The 21,542-nt window shown below is 39.9% G+C and overlaps 1 protein-coding gene and 1 long non-coding RNA gene across 2 annotated transcripts; one reads left to right on the top strand and one right to left on the bottom strand.

The window, feature by feature from the left end:
• Nucleotides 1–254: 254 nt before the first annotated feature.
• Nucleotides 255–13,971, bottom strand: HIGD1C (HIG1 hypoxia inducible domain family member 1C). Its single transcript, XM_036098911.2, has 3 exons — nt 13,865–13,971; nt 9,675–9,809; nt 255–348 (listed from the first exon to the last, which is right to left on the bottom strand). Exons 1-3 carry the CDS (start codon nt 13,956–13,958, stop codon nt 284–286), a joined length of 294 nt encoding a protein of 97 aa, XP_035954804.1. The 5' UTR covers nt 13,959–13,971; the 3' UTR covers nt 255–283.
• LOC118539953 (uncharacterized) lies at nt 9,293–14,102 on the top strand. The gene is made up of 2 exons (XR_004919409.2): nt 9,293–13,281; nt 13,802–14,102. It is a non-coding gene; the product is annotated as an uncharacterized LOC118539953 (long non-coding RNA).
• Nucleotides 14,103–21,542: the final 7,440 nt, after the last annotated feature.

Genomic DNA, 21,542 nt, shown 5'->3' with positions numbered 1-21,542 from the left:
TTTTCAGATTGGTTTGGCATAATATAGATTATTTTCTGCCACTAACTAGAAAGTAAAAATTCTAAAAGTCAGAAAATCATATCCTAGGTTCTGAAAGACAATAAGGATATTTTTGAGTTGACTGTGATTGCTGATTTGGAAATCAACTTTGTAAACAATTGAGACTTATTATACAAGGCTATGAGAATCCTGTCTCATTCTTCTGCAGTATAATTTGCTACATATTGAGAATTTATTCTTCATAATAAATAGTTTTCAGAAGCCTCTTGTCTTAGATGTAGCTTCATTTTTTGGACACATTGAAGAATCGAGGTCTGATGTAATCCTTATACATAGAATAGAGAACACCTAGAAACAAAAAGATGTATATAAATACGGTATCTGTGGAAAACAAACCCTGAATTTCTTCCACTTGTATTTTCCCAAAACTATCCCTCAACTTAAAAAACAAAGATGCCTTCCATCTTATTAACTTTTGGCTTGGATCATATAAGCGGCTCCAGACAAACAAACAAACCCAAAAAAGTTAGAGCCCTTTAAGATCAATATAAATCAAAATCCAAATTTATAATGTTACTATGCCACCCTAGAATTTGAATTTTAAAATATGGGTGAAAAAGTTAGGAGAGTGGGGAGATTTGGCTAGATACTAAGAAACAATAGACATCTCAACCTAGCACACCTCTCTTCAGTGCCTACTTGTGTTCAGTGTCTCAAGGGAAACGAAGGTGAAAGGGATAGAATCCTTGCTTCTAGAGGTTTACAGTCTAGTGGGTGAATTAGCTAATAGTCAAGGGGAATAGCCTGAGGGATAGAGTTGTTTGACTGCCGTGCAGGAATGTCACCAAATGTGTCACCAAATGTTCGTACCCAAAGGAAGTTAAGGAGTCCGCTCACCTCCCACCCCCAACCGTATCAGTTATCAAGACGCCAGCTGTCTAGTAGATTGTCTAAACTAAATCCTTTACTTCCTTTCCTTCTGCTTTTTTTTCTGACGCTGCTTGTTGGTATCTTCAAAGAGTGCACAGAGAATAAAGGGTGGGTAAAGTTGTTCTCATCTACACACTGTAGCCAAGCGAGGCAGCTGTTGGCACAATTTTCTAACACAATAGTAGTATAACTGTCACAGATGTATAAAATCCAAGGCAAAAACATGTTTACTTGATGCATTGTGGTACCAATGGAAACATTCTCAGATGCAGAGACAATTGTAGAACTCATTTCCCTGTGCTTATTAGACACAGGTAATTCTTACCTCTTGCCTATCTATTAAATGTTGGTGTTCCCTGGAGCTCTGATCTCAGCTCTTTTCTCACCTCATTCATACCTGTTGCTTCACTGGTAAGCAAGTTAGACCTCTCTTCTGAATGTGAGACCCATATACTCATTATACCATATGTGAAATTTCCACATACATAGGGGGCTGCCAAACTTTTAAATTGTGCATAAATAAATGAGAATGCCCCTCGAAGTGTTCGTTTATTTATAAACAATATAAATGTACTCTGGCCAATCTATATATGAGTAAAGTTTTTTTGTTTTCAAGATAAAAATATTTTTGGGCAGGCCTCTCGGGTCTGCCCCCTCTTCAGAAGCTTTTGTACTCCCACTCAATAAACTTTACTATCGCTCAATAAACTTTGCATTGCTGCCCACAAAAAAAAAAAAAAAAAGATAAAAATATTTTCTTCCCGCATACCCATGGATCTCCTTATACATCTTCTAGGCTATGAGTACTCTAATTTGGAGACATCTGCCATAGGCATCTCAGTCAGTATAATATAAAATTAAGAGTTCAGGCTCTGGAGTAGATAGCCCATGCAATTGTGAGCAAGAAGTTTTTTTCCTCTCTAAGCCTTGGTTTCCTTACCTGGAAATGGGATTATAACAGCACCTACCTCTTAGGGTATTGTTAATAAAGACTTTGGACTTTGTCCGGAGTTCTTGGGATAGAGCTTTTAAAATGCTTGGAGGGGCGCCTGGGTGGCTCAGTTGGTTAAGCGACTGCCTTCGGCTCAGGTCATGATCCCGGAGTCCTAGGATCGAGTCCCACATCGGGCTCCCAGCTCGGCAGGGAGCCTGCTTCTCCCTCTGACCCTATCCCCTCTCATGCTGTTTCTCTCTCTCTCTCTCAAATAAATAAATAAATAAAATCTTTAAAAAAAAAAAAAATAAAATAAAATGCTTGGAATTTCCCAGATAGAGAGGGGCACCTGGGTGGCTCAGTTGTTGAACATCTGCCTTCGGCTCAGGTCATGATCCCAGGGTCCTGGGATCGAGCCCTGCATCGGGCTCTCTGCTCAATGGGGAGCCTACTTCTCCCTCTGCCTGCCACTCCCCCTGCTTATGCGTGCTCTCTTTCTCTCAGTCGAATAAATAAATAAAATCTTAAAAAAAAACTTCCCAGATAGAGGAGTATCTTTGTTACTCATGAGCCCCTTGGATTATACCTGAATTTATGTTAATGGGGTGACCCATGGTGGGCTCCTAGATAACTTCAGGATGTGGCTAGTCATGCCAGAAAGACCAACCATATGATTAGAGGGTTCTTAGACCTCCAGGGAGGGGAGTAGGACTGGAGATTAAGTTCTGTCATGAGGCCAGTGATTCAGTCAGTCATGCCTACATAATGAAGCCACAATAAAAACTCTGGTTGCTGAAGCTCAGTACAGTTTCTTGGTAGACACATTGATGTGCTGGAAGGGTGGCATGCCCTGATTCCATAGGGAAAGGGTATAAAGCTTTGAGTTTGGGACCCTCCCATACCTTACCCTACATGTCTCAATTTGCCTGGTCTTGATTTATATACTTCTTAATAAAACTGTAGTAAGTATAGAGCTTTCCTGAGTTCGTAAGTTGTTCTAGTGAAATATCAAATCTGAGGGAGTCTTGGGAACCTCTGAATTTGCAGCCAGTTGGTCAGAAGTGCAGGTGGCCTGGGCACCTCCCCGGTGGCTGGTGTCTGCAGTAACAGCAGTCTCTGGGAACCATGTCCGTAAACCTGTGGCATCTAAGGTGAGCTGCAGGTGGTTGGCATCGGTACTGAAGTGTATTGCAGTACACCAGGTGGTGTGAAGGAGGTTATTAAGATTAAATCACTGTAGTGTACACCTAACATAACACTATATGTTAACTCTACTGGAATGAAAATAAAAACTTAATAATAAAGTTTACCTACAAAAAAAGATTAAATGAGATAGTAATATATAAGTTGCACATCATAAACACTCATTACTATTAGCTATTACTGTTTTGTCCAATATACACTTATCCTCCCACCAAACCTGTTCTTCGTTCTTTATAGTAGTGAAAGCACACCTTTTATCTGGTTGCCCAAACCAGAAACCTAGGAATCATCCTTGACTCCTTCCTTCCTTCCTTCTTTTTCCCAATCACTTAGTTGGTGAGTCCTGAATGTTTCTAGAATCCATCTCCTCCCCATTTTCACTATTCGTGCTTTAATTCAGACCTAGTTCATCGTCTAATTGACTTCTCTGCCTTTGTTCTCACCCCTACTTTACAAATCCTCTCTAATCATTTTCCTTTTCCTCATAGTGAAATATAATATGCATGGAAAATGGTAGACACAATCTAAACAACCAGATTAACAGATAGTTGTAGAGTGAATTATCTGGAATTGCGGGTCAAGAAATAGAATATAGGAAGCATCCTGGAAGCCCCCCAGCTTTCCCTCTCTGACCATATCTCCCCTCCTTTCCACAGATAACCACTGTTCTGTCTTTTGTTAGTGTGACCCTCTGTTTAAACAGTTTCATATTGCCTGTGTTTGAGCAGGCATCTTTCTCAGCTGCCATCATGACTACCTTACTCCCCTGTTTAAATCTTCCACTGACTCATGTCATCTTGTTAATGCCTCAGCTTGCAACCATATACATCTATCGGGGATTTGTTTTCTATCAGTTTAGCTATGCTGTAACTGTTTTTTGCAGAATTCCCGTCCCTGCATATTTCTGGGTTAGCTTGGCTCATAAGAGACATTTTGCTTGAGATTTGAAGGTGAAAGTTGAAGCAGCAGCTGCTATATGCTTTTACACTTGGAGGGCTTGGTGCAGGGTGCCAGGCGCTGTTACAGCTTGTGCATGTTGTTGTTTACCTGCTGGCTCACCTTGCCATTGTTGGGCAGCAGTCAGACCCACAGATCTTTCAGCTCCTTCTGGATCTCCTCCTTTAGCTTCTTCAGCTCCTAGGCCAGGGGATGAGCGCCATGATAGGGGGTCCAGCTTCTCCTACAGGTCACACCGTGATCAAAGTTGGAGTCAGTAAAAGACTGACCCAGGTTTTTCTTTGTGAGTTCCAGCTCTTCCTTGAAGATCCCAGTTTATTTTTCCTTCCAACTGCTGCCTTGCTAACTTCAGGCCCCAGCCTTAGAAACATAAGCAACAGTCTAACATGGACTGTTTAACCAGCTCTCAAAATTGGTTAGGGTCATATTTCTATAATAAATCCCTTTTTGTATATCACTACTGGTAGTTTTGCTTCTCTGACTGAACTCTGACTGATACAGATTTTGGTATCAGAAGCTTCCAGAGGAACATACCCATGAGGGTAGGTTCTGGGTCATCTGGAATTGGTTCTCTGATCTGATTAGATTTAAAGATATTAATGGCCATTTTTTTTTCAGTAGTAAAGAGGATGCCAGCAGTCCATGGCATGCAGTATTAAAATATTTTTTTAGATTGTCACCTATAAATAACCTTAATCAGATGCCTATAGAAACCAGGCTTTGGGTGATCAGATATTTACTGTCATAGGACATTTACTGGAGATAAGGGGTATAATTAGGCTGGTTTCTTCTAAGTGTGCTGGAGAACTTGGGAACACAAAATGATAGACTCAGGGCTTTTAATTCCTTAATCCAGGTTCTGTGAGGGACCTGAAAGCTGTATGACTTTCCAGAAAAAAACTCAGCTCCCATAGTTATGAGGCTGATATTTTTTTTTTTTTAAGATTTTTATTTATTTATCTGAGAGAGAGAATGAGAGAGAGCATGAGAGGGAGGAGGGTCAGAGGGAGAAGCAGACTCCCCGCTGAGCAGGGAGCCTGACATGAGACTCGATCCCGGGACTCCAGGATCATGACCTGAGCTGAAGGCAGTTGCTTAACCAACTGAGCCACCCAGGCGCCCAAGGCTGATATTTTTGAAAAACATACACAGGAACTAATCCTGTTGGTGACTAATTACAGCAGTAATAAAACTCCCAACCTCACAGAGTCTCTTATGTCCAAATTAGGGCATTTCTTTGGAAAGAGTGGGATCCTGAAAATCAGGAAGGGGACCTATGAGCAGGTTTCCGTGAAACGGGGTCCTTGGACCCCTGTATCTGAGACTCCTTTGCACTCCTTCCTGCGAATGACTAAAACTTGGCCTGAAAGGTAATCTCCACTAAATGAAGCTGAAATGCCAGAGCTTTCTTGGTTTACGTCCAGGGTACAGCAGTATGGCAGTCATTCTTCTTTACGGGGGCAATTTCATTCCCCAGGGAAATCTGGCAATGTCTGGAGCATTTTTGGTTGTCACACTGGAGGTGGATGGGGGCTATTTGCATGGTAGATGCTGGGGATGCTGCTGAACATCCTGTAAAGCACATGACAGCCCTCCACAACAAAGAATATTCAGTCCAAAACGTCAGTAGTGCTGAGATTGAGAAACCCTGCTGTTAAGGAGGGTACCCAAGGGCTTAGGGAGATTGGAATGTTCCAGTGGGTTTATCCTGCTCCCTCACCCCCTAAATAGATCTATTTCCTTCACCAAGGCTGTGCGAATTATTCTTATATTTGTGACGGGAGTCCCTGGCATCCTTGGAGAGTTCTGTGGCGCCTGTCTTCTGTAAGCCAGAAATGACAGTGGGAATTGCTAGGCTTTCTGAAGTCAGTGGAGATGATGGGATCCTGAGTGGCAGGGGTCAAGTGGCATCATTTAATTGACAAAGACAGGGAAAGCATGATTACTCTAATGCGCAGCAAGACTAAACAGTAATCCGCATAGTCTAAGCCACAAAGATCTTTGGCATTGGCTGATTGATTATGGTGTCCCTAGAGTTGAAAGTGGTTGGCAGCATATAAGCAGAAAAGCTCTAGGTTTGGTGAGTAGAAGTTTCACTTGAATCATCACAGTAGACAGCCATGGCCCCCTGACCAAGTCCCAGATTTGAGTCACTTTACAGACCCAGAGTCCCTTGAATAAAGGAGAGGGCAGACCTCCTTAAGAAAAGACCCTGTTACACAGCCAAAAATATAAATACTGTAAATGCTCCGTCTAGCCTTTCCTAAAGGGATCTGTGACCGTTCAGCAAGGTGCCTGTGCACGAGGAAGGGCAAATAATCACATTTGTGAGAGATTATTAAATATTGATTCTGAATTGATACTGATGCCTTGAGAATTAGGGTGGTCTACTAGTCAAGCTAGGAGTTTATGGAGGTCAGGTTGGGCTGGTGGGTCCCTGAATTATTTCGCCAGTTCTGGAATGTGTAATTGGAATGGACAAACCCAGCAACTGTCAGAATCCTCACGTTGGTTCCCTGTGGTATAAGGGCTATTATGGTTGGGAAAGCCCACTGTAAGCCATTCTACTTGCCATAATCTAGACTGCAAGGACCTTGATCATCTCTCCATTCCACAGGACATTGCGTTAGTCCATTGAATCGATCTGATCTATCAAGGGGAAATTAGGTTACTACTATACTGTACAAAGGTAGGGTAAGGAGGTGTGTGTCTGGAATGCATATCTTCTGGGGCATTTTTTAGTACTCCCATATCCTGTGATTAAAGACAATGGAAAACTATACCCAATACAAGCAGGATGGCTAATGACCCAGACCATTTAGGAATAAGGTATGGGTCACCATACCAGTCAAATAACCTTGAATAGCCAAGGTGCTTACTGAAGGCAAAGGGAGTATGAAATGGCTAGAACATGGTTAGAACACCAGCCATGGTGTTCTACTACTAGTTGTAGAAACAAGGTCTGATAGCTATGAATATTTCTTCCTTATTTTGATTTGAATACATTTGTGTATACATTAACCATTTTTTTTCCTATTTGCTACTTCCCTTTATCTGCCATCGAATGTAAGAAGTGTTAATAATAATTATCCTTATATTTCAGAATTTAGCTTACAGGATATCAAAGGGGAATGTGACTCTGCTCAAAGACAAATCAACACCACTCAAAGATGGATAAAGGGATTTTGTATCACCTTTTGGGAGAGAATTAGCATGTTTTTGGTTATACATTGGATGATTGATTTTGCCATTGTTTTAATTTCAAAGTTAAGTGTAATAAAAGAGGTGTTATAAGGATGCCAGGTTGACAAGGGGTAGACAATGGTGAATTTGTATTGTGTCAACTTAGCCAAACTGTAACTACATTTTCCGGAATTCCTTTCCTTTTATTCCCTGAGTTCTTGCAGAAGGGAAATTTGCGTAAGATTTAGAAGGCAGAAGTGAAGCAGCAGCCAAATTCATTTTATGCTCGGAAGGCCCTGTTGCAGCATATTTTTGCTTATCTGCTGGTCCCCTTTGTTGGTATGGGGCAGCAGCTAGGATTACAGCTACTGTGGCTTCTGCTGAATTTCCTCCTTCACCTTTTCTGACTCCTTGGCCAGGTCCATGTTTGGCTCCAAGATGAAGGGCATCGTTTTTTCCCCTGTCACTCCCATCATCGAATTTAGAAGCTTAGAGATGGTGAGAAATCCACAAGGGTTCCAAACAGTTCATCCTGTGTGTTCCCAGCTCATCCTTGCAGGTTCCAGATTTTTCTTGCTTCTCTCACTTTATATCTCCTTTTCCATTCTAAGTGCTTGCCCTGCCCACTTCAGGCCCCAGCTGCTGATACATACGCAAGAGCCTCACAACTACGTAATTCCAAATGCCTATAATAAATCTCTTATTATATATTACTCCTAGTAGCTTTGCTTCTCTCATCAAACACCGATTGAGTCACTTACCACACCAAGCTACGTTGAGTTCCACTAATGTGCCATGCTTCTGTGCCTTTGTTTTTTCCTCTGTCTAGAATCCTGATCTCCTTCTCTGACTAGCTAATTCTTCCACATGCTTTGCTCGTATAATTTACATCCTGAGGAAAGCCTCCCCTGGACTCTCAGCACTAGTTAAAGGCCCCTCCTTTGTGTTTGTGCTTCCAGAGCAACCTGTGCTATCTCATAGTATCTGTGATTTATACTGGCTTCTTCTGTTCTTGGTCGTTCTCCCTGAGGAGACCAGCCTCTTTGAGGGAAGGGACTGAGTCTTATCTCTGTATCTCTAGACTGGCACAGGGCCTTGCACATAGCAAATGCACAGCAGATGTTTGCTAAATGATGAAAATGGCACTCTAATTCTGTGGTGAAGTTTCTCATATTTTGTTCAACACCTGCATATCACAGGTCATGGTAATAAGATAATTACCATATAACTCCCTATACGCAAGCCCCACACCCATCATTCCATAATCCTAGACCTCCTCTTAGGCTGACTCTACCCTGCACAGCATGAAGGAGAACTAAGAACATTGTAACTTGTTCTCATTAATGTAGACAAAAAGAAAGTTAGATAATTAAGGTCCTAAAGTGGACTTCTTGTTAGAACTATCTGGTTTAGCTGTTGATATAACTGGAGTTAACCAGATAATTTTACAGCTGTTCTTTGGATTTGACTGTATTAAGTATTACTTAATTTATAGACTAATTAGAAAAGGTTTGCCTATTGCTCAGACTGGGAATAAAAGGAGAACAGATATTGAGACTTGTGGGCTCTAAAAATGTATTCTTCCCAGTTAAACTACATTAATAATTATATCTGCTATTCACGTAGGCTGGGAACTTGACTTAGCGTTAAAGGCTGGAATCTAGAACCACTGCTTTAGTTGGGTTACAGAGGGTACAAACTATTCACTGCTCCTTTCACTATACAAGATAACAGAACCCATAACCTAGTTCTCTACCTTTTAAAAATTTTTTTAGGTATAATTGACCTACAACATTATATTAGTTTCAGGTATACAACAAGGATTCATTACTTGCATGTACTGTAGTGATCACCACAGTAAGTCCATTAACATTTGTAACCTGCATAGTTAAAGGATTTTTTTTCTTGTGATGAGAACTTTTAAGATCTACTCTCTTAGCAACTTTCAGATATACCAAACAGTATTATTAACTATAGTCAGAATGCTGTACATTACATCCCCAGGACTTACTTATTTTATTTTATTATTTTTATTATTTAAGATTTTATTTATTTGAGAGACAGAGCGTGTGTGAGAGCGGGGGGGAGGGGGAAGGGTGAGGGACAAGCAGACTCCCCACTGAGTGCAGAGCCCAATGTGGGGCTTGATCCCATGACCCTGAGATCATGACCTGAGCCGAAATCAAGAGTCGGACGCTCAACGGATTAAACCCCCAGATTCCCCAGGACTTACTTATTTTATAACTGGAAGTTTGTACCTTTTGTCTACTGTTTTTTTTTCTTTCAGTGCTTAAAATACCAAGAAATTAAAGCCTCTTATGGGGAAGCAACTTCAGCCAAGTGAAGTTCGCTGTCTTTCTTACCATTCCGCCTCTGTTTTATCACCTTGACCCAATATTCATTTTCTAAAATAAGTTAAAATATACTCAAAGATAGCTGAACACAAGACAGAAATTAAGCAGGTTACCTAGAGTCACAGCTCCTACAACAAATCCTTGGGCAGCAACTCTCATGTGAATAAGATGAATGGACATTTTCTGATCTTTTCTGTACTTTAACTTGTAAAGACCATAGGACACCACAGTCATAAAACCTGCTATTCCTGTGAATTAAAAAAGTAGAGGTTATGTAAATAGTAGGCTAGAATCCCCAAGATTTAGAGGGCTGAATAGAAGACTGTCCAAAGGATCAGTACTTGGAAGATAAGCAGGCCAGATACCAAAGAATACTTTAAGAAGAACTATGCTGGATTTGATCCACCAGATTTTAAAATAGACTCATGGATTCAATATTTGCAGTTTTGACTCTTCCCAAAAAAACCTGAATCATGTAGTGTAGTAATTTCTAATATTCCTGAGGCATGATTTCATATTGTGCATGGTGAAAGGCTTTTATTTAGGGGCAAGTCACTAAGCCGGCGAGCAAACCAACCAAACATTCCAGCATCCATAGCTTTTAAATGTTTGGCTTTACTCCTCTCTACTTGCTATCAAATAAGGAGTAAATATTTTGATCTTCTATAAAAATGAGATATTTAAATTTTAATGAGATGAAAAGGTATGAATATTTGCCTAAGAAGTATGTGACTCCAGAAAGATCTGTGACTCTTCTAAACTCCAGAGGTACACACAAATATTTCTGTATTCCCTACAAATTTCAAGGGGTGAATATACTGCTGTGACAACCAAGATCCTATGTAATTGGCTCTAAGACAGAAAACTGATCAACTGAATAGGAAAGATTCTAGAAAGAGATTTAAAACACTGTGAGAACTTAATTCATGACAAATCAAAATAACCAAATAACAGATCAAGGAATAGTTACTTAATAAATACCATCAGTACAATCTTTTGGTAGGGTGAACTAATTTGGATTTGTATCTCACAGCAGACCTACAAAAAAAATTCTGCATGGGTTAGAATTAAATGTAAAAACAAAAAAAAATCAATAAAAACTAGAAGAAAACAGAATAGCATATTTATAACATCTAAAAGAAGGTAAAGTAGACTTTAGAGAAAATGAGGACAAAATGCCATATTTTGACATAAGAATAGAGAAAACTTTGCATAATAAAAGCATGGGTCTATATTTTGGCTTCTCTCATATCTTTTTTTTTTTTAAGATTTTATTTATTTATTTGATAGAGAGAGACACAGCAAGAGAGGGAACACAAGCAGGGGGAGTGGGAGAGGGAGAAGCAGGCTTCCCACTGAGCAGGGAGCCCGATGGCGGGGCTTGATCCCAGGACCCTGGGATCATGACCCGAGCCAAAGGCAGACGCTTAACGACTGAGACACCCAGGCGCCCCTTCTCTCTTATATCTTGTTGATGTATGTATTTATCCCTCTAGCAACACCACACTGTCTTGATTACTGTAGCCATATAGTACGCCTCTATCAGGTACAGTGATTTCTCCCACTTTATCCTTTTTTTTTTCAAAGATCATTTTAGCCATTCTAGGACTTCTGCCTTCACATGTAAATTTTAGAATAAGCATGTCTTATCTACAAAAAACCTTGCTGGGATTTTGATAGGAATTAACGAAACCTATAGATCAATTTGGAGAGAACTGACATACATTCTTTATATTTATATTCTTCTTTACTATATATATTTAGTCTTGCAATCCATAGACACAGTACTACATGTAATCTTTACATTATTTAGGTCCTTTCTGATTTCTTTCATTAACATTTTGTAATTTTCAGCATACAGATTGTATACATGTTTTGTTAAGCATATATCTATGCATTTCATTTTCTTTGGAGTGATTGTGAATGGTGTTATGTTTTTAATTTCAGTTTCCGTATGTTGTTAGTATATAGACATGCAATTGATATTTATGTAGGATAGCAAGTTTTGATTAGTTGGCACATGTGTGTCTCTATGGGTGGGTGAGGATATATTCTTTCAGAATCCATTTAATAGATGGAAGTAAGAGAGTAATTGCATTTACATGTATATTTTATAGGCCAACTAGCAAATGAAATAAAAATTAAAATGACAAACAAAAACAGCAAAAAACAAATACTAAAAAAACAGTGGTAGGCACGTTGACAAACAGGTACAATGCTGAAAGCTCTGTAAGTTTAGCCAAATCTTAAGAACTCTGGAAATATATAAGTGGTATTAAACTGAACATGCTTCCTGCCCTGGAAATTCATATTCCAAGGAAATAAGCAAAAGAAACATCAGGAAGTTGACACAAAGATGTTTATGGCTACACTACATATGAGGAAAAACTAAACAACAACAAAAACTGAACAACAACAAACTGAAATGGCCCAAACAGAGGAAAGACTACGATAGCTATGAAAAAAATTGCAAGTATAGGAAATACTAATACACAGAAATGTACATATGAAAATGTTAAGTGAAAGGAGCAAAAACAAATTATCAACAGAGTTTCTATATATATATAATGTATGCACAGGCCTTGACAGTGATCATAAGACAAATTTAAACAATATAAATAGATTATAATGATGGAAGTTGTTTAATAAATAAAAATGTTTTGTAAATTTTCTGCACAGGACACTCTATCCTGCAGTAGGAAATACATAGTAGATATTATTAAAATAACAATAGCTAAACTATTCAACAGTATATATTCAAATTTTATCATTTATTTTTCTAGCAAAATCTTGACTCTCTTCCCTTATCAAATCAAGGCTCTGTTCCTAGTCAAATTGGTTTTGTTTCCTTTGGAGATTAAAGTCAGAACCTTTACTGTTTTCCATATAGTGTCTCTGCAGTTTGTATATAATTGAATTTAGCTGGAAACACTTTTATCTTTCTACTTTAATCACCCTAAATGTCTCTGGAAAAATAATTAAATTTATGATAGGTACAGTGATTAATCTCTGTTCACGATAGTGATCTGTTCAAGTGGCATCAAGTTCTTGAATTGTTTTTCTAGTTAAAAATGCTAAGGAGGATGAATTAATCACTATAACATTATTTGCTTCCATTTTTTATGGGTGCTATTATCAAATTTTAATCAAATTAAATTAAACTTCTAAACAGCATATTACTATAAAGTAAAATTTTTATTCTTTCTGATATGGGAATCATGACACAAAGTTGCTAGATTTGCAGTGACAATGAAAACCTAACGACATACCTATTCGGAAGGTTTTAAGAAATTAATCACTTATGTAAGTGTAACTTACATAATGTCTCATTTAAATAAGTTATTTTAATAGTTTCCAGGCCAAACGAATACCAGGGAAGACTCAATCAAGGCTGCAGTATATAATAATTCTTAGATTAGCTTAAGCATCCAAAAGAAGAAAGAGAAAGCTTAGGTTTTTAAAACATAATATTGGTGCTTAGATTTTGTGGGGTTTTTTTAAAGTCCAGATACATATAGTATTTATCTAAATGTAAACATATTAAATCTGTGTTGGGAAAGGAAAAAGAGGCTAAGACTCCAGGTCTAATTATAATAACACTTCTTTAATCTAGAGTTTACTTAACCATCAACCTCAACATCTGGAACACATCAGGAAACCAGCAAAAAGGGCCACTGAACATGCACATCACAAAGTTCATGCCCTCAAGTGTCCAGACAGGTAGGTAGCCTAGGTTTTCACTCAGAGCTTCTTGACTCTGAATTGACTCACAATTCCTTTAAATTTATGTATCTAGCTTCTGGTGCCACAGAATACTAGAGGCAGAAGTTTTTGATTGTACTCAACATTAATTGGAAGAGACAGAAAAATCTGTAAACATCAGACACAAGACCTTAAAGGTTGGAGTTAGGGAACAAAGAGACACCGACATCTCAGTCACTAACAGACTTTCAATATAATAAGCTGATTCTGCTGATGATCTTGCATCATCACAGAAATGTTAAAGTGCATTCAATCTAGTCCAGTTAGAGTGGGTAGGAATTAGTAATTTGAGACAGACCTCTAATGAAGGGCAGTTAAATAAATAAGATTTGAAGCTTCCTAATAAGAATAATAGCTAACATTTATTGGGGATTTGCCATATACTGGAAACTGTTCTGAAAGTTTAACTCACCTTAGAGGGGGTTAGCTTCAATTACCTGAAAAAATTCAATGATATAAAACATTTCATTCCTCAAAGATACTGGATAAAGCATTGTGATTGCAGACAGTTCTCCAGTGTCCAGTCAAGGCTCATACTTACCTACGGGGACAAATGGGGAGTCCCTAGATTTCCTGATCAGCCGGGAGAGTTGGCCTTCTTCCTCATCTGCTGACCACTGGTTATCTGAAGACATTTTTCTCTGTGGTTGCTGTAAATCATTAAAAATCCATTTATCCTCTCCCAATATATTGTTGATCATGTGTTCATCTGTCTTCAATTTGCTTGATCTGCCTGTCTGCCCAATTGAAATAAAGTCATGTTTCCTTCACCCTTTTCATTATGGAATCCTTTCGTTTTGTTTGGGGTAAAGGGTAAAAGTAAAGAGAGGTGATGATAATCAGATTCCATGAATACAGAGTAAAAGACATCATAATTGGGTTTTTCAGTCTCCTTTCACTGCTAAGCATTTGAGGTCATTGGGAACCTCAGAACTTCTTCCACAAACAGTAAGAGAATACTTTTACAAAATATCATTTTAAAGAATGATGGCAGTGCCAACATAGGCAAAATTACCTCCAAATTTACAGGGATGGGAGAATGATCACTGCAATTCTTCAGAATGTGCAGGGCGTTATAAAGTCATTGAGATATTTATCGAGCACCCACCACGTGACAGGTGCTATGCTAGACAATGGAAATAATCTTCCTTGTCTACACAGGAATGAGGAAACTCGCAAGAGCAACTATAATCACAGTCACCACAGTTTAGCAAGCACCTCAGTCCGTTATCCATGCAACCCACCATTTTCACCTAATACGGTGACTTCATCCTATGAATCAGCTTTCATCAGAAAATGTAACCTGGTAAGTGGCAGAAGCACCATACCTGTGGCGTACCCCACCACCTGCTGTCTGTCTCCTGGTGTTCCTTCAGCAGGAAGCTGTAGATCAGAAGAGGGTTTGTAAGGCCGGGACACATTTATGTGCAATTTCCTACTAATTGACAATGGGAAAGCCCAGAAACAACCCTCCCCAAACGCCCGGGGGGGGGGGCGTGGCCATCTGGTATTGGCCAAGGTTTCCACATCCCCTGCTTGGAAAGTCACAAGTAACAGCACCTGGACCACAAACACTAGGTTTCCAAAGACATTAAGGAAACATTAAGGCTTTGAAGAAGATGCTTTTACTTTTACTCTGCCTTCACAGGGAGCTCCCAACTTCCCTCTATGGCTGTGAGTCCCACTACCTGATTCCAGGACCCCAAATCCAGAGGAAAGTGGGCCCACTGTACAACACTGGGCTTGGGTGGCAGCAGGCATTTTTAGCTGTCTGAGGCCAAGATTCTTGTCTTTAAAGAATATGCACTTGCTAGAGGGGCACCCACTGCGGCCCAGATCCTGGGTCCAGGTGCCACGGGCCTGTCCGGGGTCACCTGGAGGCTAGGCCCTCACACCTGCAACCATTGCAGAGCCTCGAGCTGCACGAGCGCCCAGCTGCGAAGGACGTGATGTCACTAGGCCCGCGGCCAATCGGAGGGCCGGGCAGGTGGGCGGGCGCGGGAAGGTGCTGAGTGAGCCGCTGCTCTGCGCCTGTGCGGGGAGCGTGTGGGGAGTCATGTGGCTCCTGGGGCGGCTTGGTGGTGGACGCTGCTTTCGCTTCTGTTGCACCCCGCAGCCTTCCGACGCGTGAGGCCTCGGGGACGTCCTGGCTCACCGCCTCTTTCTGACCGCAGCCACAAAGATGAGCGCAGAAGACCAGGTAGCGTTCACGGTTTTTTCCTTATAGCGCTAATATTTTAAATAATTTCAAATTTGCGGAGAATTTCCCAGAATACTGCACAGAATTGCATGTCCGACACCCAGATTCTCTTTTGCTAACATTTAGCCACATTTGCTTTATCATTTTTTCTCAAGAAAAATTTCTCTTTCTTCCCGAGAACCATCTGAGAGCAAGTTGCGTACTGAGGCGCCCTAACCCCTAAAAACTTCTGTAGGCATAGTACCATGGTCAGAATCGGAATATTAGTATGCTGTAATACTATAATCGAAAGGTTTTATTCGTATTTCACCAGATTAGTTCCCAATGATGACCTTAATGACAATTTTTTTCCTAGTTTAAGATTCAATCAGGAATGCATACTGCGTTTGGTTGTCAAGTCTCTCTATTCTCCTCTAACTTGGAACATTTCCTTAGTCGTCGTATTAGTCAAGATTCTCTAGACAAACAGAACCAATAGGAGATATATATGCATACATATAAACACACGTACATATATACACACGTATATATGTATGAGCTTGCATATCTCTATATGCCTATATTCGTGTATATATACATATAGATGAGGAGATTTATTGTAGGAATTGGCTCGTGATTGCGGGGGTTGAGAAGTCTCATGATCTGCCATCTGCAAGCTGGCAATGGTGTAAGTCCCTGTCCAAGTCTGAAGGCCTGAGAACCAGGAGCATTGATGTCTGAGGTCAGAAGATGGATGTCCCAGCTTAGGCAGGGAGCAAATTCACCCTTCCTCTGCCTTTTTGTTCTGTTCAGGCCCTCAGTTGATTTGATGATGCTCAGCTGCATTGGTGAGGGTGATCTTTATTCAGTCTACCAATTCAAGTGCTAATCTCTGCTGGAAACACCCCACAGACACACCCAGAAATAACGTTTTACCAGGCATCCCTTAGCCCAGTCAAGTTGACATATAAAGCTCATCCTCACAATCTTCTTTTGTTTCATGACCCTGATATTTTGCTAATGCAGGCCAGTTATTTTGTAGGATGTTTCTCAATTTAGTTTTTTCTGATACTTTCTCATCGTTAGGTTGAAGTTACAGATTTTTGGCAGAATACCACAAAAGTGATCCCGTGTCCTTGGTGTGCAGTATCAGAGGCACATAAGTTAGTTTGTCTGGTGGTAGTAATTTTGATCCACTATTATTCCGCTAAGTGTCTAACAGCTGGTTACCCAGAGGGAAAAAAAGCCCTGATTTGTAATATTTGCCAATTTACATGGTGTAAATACTCCCACAGTGGCCAGTTTCAGGCTATTGTTATGTCATCACTAAACAAAATTGGGAAGAGATGTGCCACTCCTGAGTTGGTGTGAGTTGAGTCTGGCACACCACAATTTTATCACTTGGATTAAGGTGGTGTCTGCCAATTTCTCTGCTGTAAAGTTACCATTTTTTCCCTTTGTACTAAATAAGTATTTTGTGAGGAGATACTTTAGTATTATATAAATATACTGTTATTTATCAGACTTTTACCCATTAATTTCAGCATCCATTGGTGATCCTTGCCTGAATCAATTAATATTATGTTTGCCAGATGGTCATTTTCTAAATCTATCATTCTTTTTATAGTTTATAGTTTTCAGTTGGCATTCTAATATAAAGAATTGCTTCCCCTTCTTTCCTATTTTATTTTTTTAAATTTTTAAAAAAGATTTATTTATTAGAGCACATGCATGTGTGCACATGCTGAGGGGGTGGGGAGCAGAGGGAGAGAGAGAATCCCAAGCAGACTCCCCACTGGGCTCAATCCCACAACCCTGAAACCATGATCTGAGCTGAAATCAAGAGTCGGATGCTGGGGCGCCTGGGTGACTCAGTCGTTAAGCATCTGCCTTTGGCTTAGGTCATGATCCCAGGGTTCTGGGATCGAGCCCCGCATCGGGCTCCCTGCTCAGTGGGAAGCCTGCTTCTCCCTCTCCCGCTCCCCCTGCTTGTGTTCCCTCTCTCGCTGTGTCTCTCTCTGTCAAATAAAATCTTAAAAAAAAAAAAAAAGATGCTTAACTGATCGAGCACCCAGGGGCTCCTCCCTCCCCCACATTTATTTTTTTTTCTTCTTTCCTATATAATTATTCATTTATATCATTTTGGACTCATGAATTTCTGTTTCAGTGGCTTATAATCCATTGCTATCATTATTTATTTTGATAGTCAAATTGTCCCAGATTTGGCTAGTGGTAGCCCCTTTAAGCTGGCTTCTATGTCCTATTGACATGACCCCATCTTTCTTCAAACATTCTTCTTTATATTCTGGCATAACAAGATGTTTCAGGCTAAACTTGTACTTTTTCTGCCCCAGCCCTGAAATCAGCCATTTTTTTATGGAGCCCTGATTCATTTTAGTGGAGAATGGTATTTAGAAACCAAGTTCTGGGCATTAGAGGTGTTCATTGTTACTGGAGTATCATTATTTCTAGGCCCTCTCAGCAGACAGAATTAGGATTTATATCTATGTCTATTTCTATTCCTATGTATCTATCTATATTAAAATCATGAGTGGGTAGTAACATCTCCAAGTTCAACCCAATTCCACAAGGTTCATTCTAGTCTTCCCCTTTTCATATTTGTGATTCCTTTCTCTCTGAGAGACCTGGCACCCACTATCTTCAGGATATTTACTTATTTGCTTAATTCTAGAGTACACAAAAGTTCATTTCAGAATTTCTGACCCATACTTCTGTGAAAAACAAGCCCATTAAATATTTTTTATAGTTCTTTTTTGTCAGAGGGAAAACAGTCAAAATACTATCTTCAAAAATCACTTGGAATGTGGGCGCCTGGGTGGCTCAGTTGGTTAAGCGACTGCCTTCGGCTCAGGTCATGATCCTGGAGTCCCTGGATCGAGTCCCGCATCGGGCTCCCTGCTGGGCAGGGAGTCTGCTTCTCCCTCTGACCCTCCCGACCCTCCCCCCTCTCATGTGCTCTCTCTCTCAGTCTCTCTCTCTCAAATAAATAAATAAAATCTTAAAAAAAAAAAAAAAAATCACTTGGAATGAAAACATATTTCTATACAAAAACTGTGTGTAGATATCCATAGCATCATTATTCTCAATAGCCAATAAATGGAAACAACCTAAATATCCATCATTTGATGGAGAAGTAAAATGTGATATAGCCATACAATGGAATATTATTTGGGCATAAAAAGAAATGAAGTACTGGTATGTGCTAAATGATAGATGAATCTTGAAAACATGCTAAGTGAAAGAAACCTGTCACAGAAGACCATATAATGTGTGAATCCATTTATATGAAATGTCCAGAATAGGCAAATCTATAGAGAAAGAAAATAGATTAGTGGTTGCCTACAGCTCTGAGACAGTGGGGGGGAAATAGGGAGTGACTGCTCATGGTCACAGAGTCTTTGCAGGGGTTAATGAAAATAATTTTAAATAGATTGTGATGGGGGCACCTGGGTGGCTCAGTCAGCTAAGTGTCTGCCTCTGGCTCAGGTCATGATCCTGGGGTCCTGGGATCGAGTCCTACGTTGGACTCCCTGCTCGGCAGGGAGCCTGCTTCTCCCTCTCCCTCTGCCTGCCGCTCCCCCTGCTTGTGCTCTCTCTCTCTCTGTCAAATAAATAAAAGCTTTAAAAATAAATAAATAAATAGATTGTGATGATGGTTGCACAACTCTGAATATAATAAAAACCACTAGGGGTGCCTGGGTGGCTCAGTTGGTTAAGTGTCTGCCTTCAGCTCAGGTCATGATCTCAGAGTCCTGGGATCGAGCCCTGCGTTGGGCTCTGCACTCAGCGGGGGGTCTGCTTGAGGATTCTCTCCCTCTGCCCTCCCACTGCTCATGCTCTCTCTCTCTCAAATAAATTTAAAAATCTTTTAAAACCCCACTTAATTGTATACTTTAAATATTATGATATGTGAATTATATGTTAATAAAGTTGTTATTTTTTTTAAAAGTTACTTGGAAAAAAGTCTATTTGGGTTGATTTTTTTTTTTTCTCTCCTGCATCAATGTGGTTAGTCTTCATTTGGAATACAATTAGATGTTTTTTATTTTTCCATCTTAGGTCCCCCTCATTTTTCATTTTATTTTACATAAGACATTCTTTTGTGTATTTTATGTAAGACATTAACATGGTTCCAAAAATCAAAACTAAAAGTATACATTAAAAAATATCACTTCTCTCTCCCCTTTATTTCTACTCTCTTCCCACCCACCCACTATATAGATAACCAATCTCCCTAGTATCTGGTTTATTCTTCTGAAGTTTCTTTTTGCAAAAATAAATATGTACATATGTATTTTCTTATTTATCTTTCTTTTTTAATGGAGAAGGTACCACACTATAGATAGTTTTACCTAACATAGCTCTTGTTTACTTGACAATATCTCCTTGAAATCACACCTTATCACTTCATAGAGCTCTGTGTCATCCTGCTTTGCAGGTATGTAGTACTCCTCTGTGCAGAAGACATAGTTTATTCAAGCACTCATATGTACAGGCAATGCTATAATGAATCATCTTGTGCATCTATATTTTCGTGTTGTTGGAAATGTATCTTCAGGATGAATTTCTAGAGTTAGGATTGCTGAGCCAAAAGGTAAATGCAGGTATACTTTTGTTAGATATTGCCAAATTCCACAAGAGTTGTACAAGTTTGCCTTCCCATCAGCAATATATGGAAATGTCTGTCTCTCCATGGCCTGCTCACCTGAATGTGTTGTCAGACTTTTTGAAGTCTTTGCAGATTCGATTATGTGAGAAATGGTATCTAACAGTAGTTTTAATTAGCATTTCATGTATTGTGAGTGAGCTCAAACATATTTTCAAATGTTTAAGGCCATTTTTGCATATTAAAAATTATTTGTTAGGTTTCATAATTTTAAGGTTCCTGAAGAATTTTGGGGAAGGTTGGAAGATATCCTCAGACTCATCAAAGGATTCCAAGTTAAGGGATTAATATGGGAAGGCTCCAGAAATAGAAATGATCATTTTAGCATGGGGAGATTTGTCAGGGACAAACATGAATTGTCCTATAAAATGCAGCCTAATTTTCTTCTTGAAGCCTAGAGTGTACAGCAGTTTGTCCCTTTGTATCCCTCATTCAGTTCTTCCCACAACTATTTTGCCATTCCATACTGTTCTCACCTTGGCTCTATGTTAGTCCAATCTGGCACCTCATTCAAGTTCCTGCTATCATTTACATACTTTTCTTTCTTGTCCAGTCTAGCTGAGATGGTAGACAGAATAATGCTTCCTCTTCCCCACTCCCAGATATGTCCACATCCTAATCCCCACAACCTGTTGGATGTGTTATGTTACATGGCAAAGGGAAATTAAGGTTGCAGATGGAATGAAGGTTGCTATCCAGCTGACCTGGGGATGGGAGGTTATTCTGGATTATCTGGGTGGAGCCAATGTAATCACAAGGGCCCTTATAAGTGAAACTGGGAAGTCAGTTTCAGAGAGAGATTTGAAGATGGAGGAAGGGACCATGTGCCAAGGAACCAGTGTGGCCTCTAGAAGCTAGAGAAGGCAAGAGAACAAATTCTCCCTAGGGTCTCCAGAAAAAGCAACCCGGCCAACACCTTGATTTTAGCCCAGTGAGACCCATTTTGGACTTTTGTCCTCCAGAACTGTAAGATAATAATACATTTGTATTGTTTTAAACCACTAAGTTTGTGGTAATTCGTTATGGCAGCAATAGAAAACTATTATGGCTGACGTGTACCTGGCATTCTATTCAGCCAGTCTGCCCCAAAGGCCAGGAGAGGGTGGTGATGGGGAATTGGACATGACAGCTCTGTTGAACTCCACAAAGGGAAATCTGTAGGAATGGAGAGGACTAAAGATGGAATCCTGGGGAAGTAGAGGGTAGCAAAGGAGCTTGAGATGGAGCAGCCAGAGAGTCAAGAAGACTCACAAGAGAAAGGAGGAAGATCTCAAGAAGGGAAGCCAGAATCGGATATTACAGAGCTCATCCAGAGGACGAAGCCTTTATATTTGGAAAGCAGTAATGACTTTG

This window comes from Halichoerus grypus, chromosome 6 (assembly GCF_964656455.1).
Source record: "Halichoerus grypus chromosome 6, mHalGry1.hap1.1, whole genome shotgun sequence".
Classification (NCBI taxonomy): Eukaryota; Metazoa; Chordata; class Mammalia; order Carnivora; family Phocidae; genus Halichoerus; species Halichoerus grypus.
This window is presented reverse-complemented; position numbering and strand designations above follow the sequence as displayed.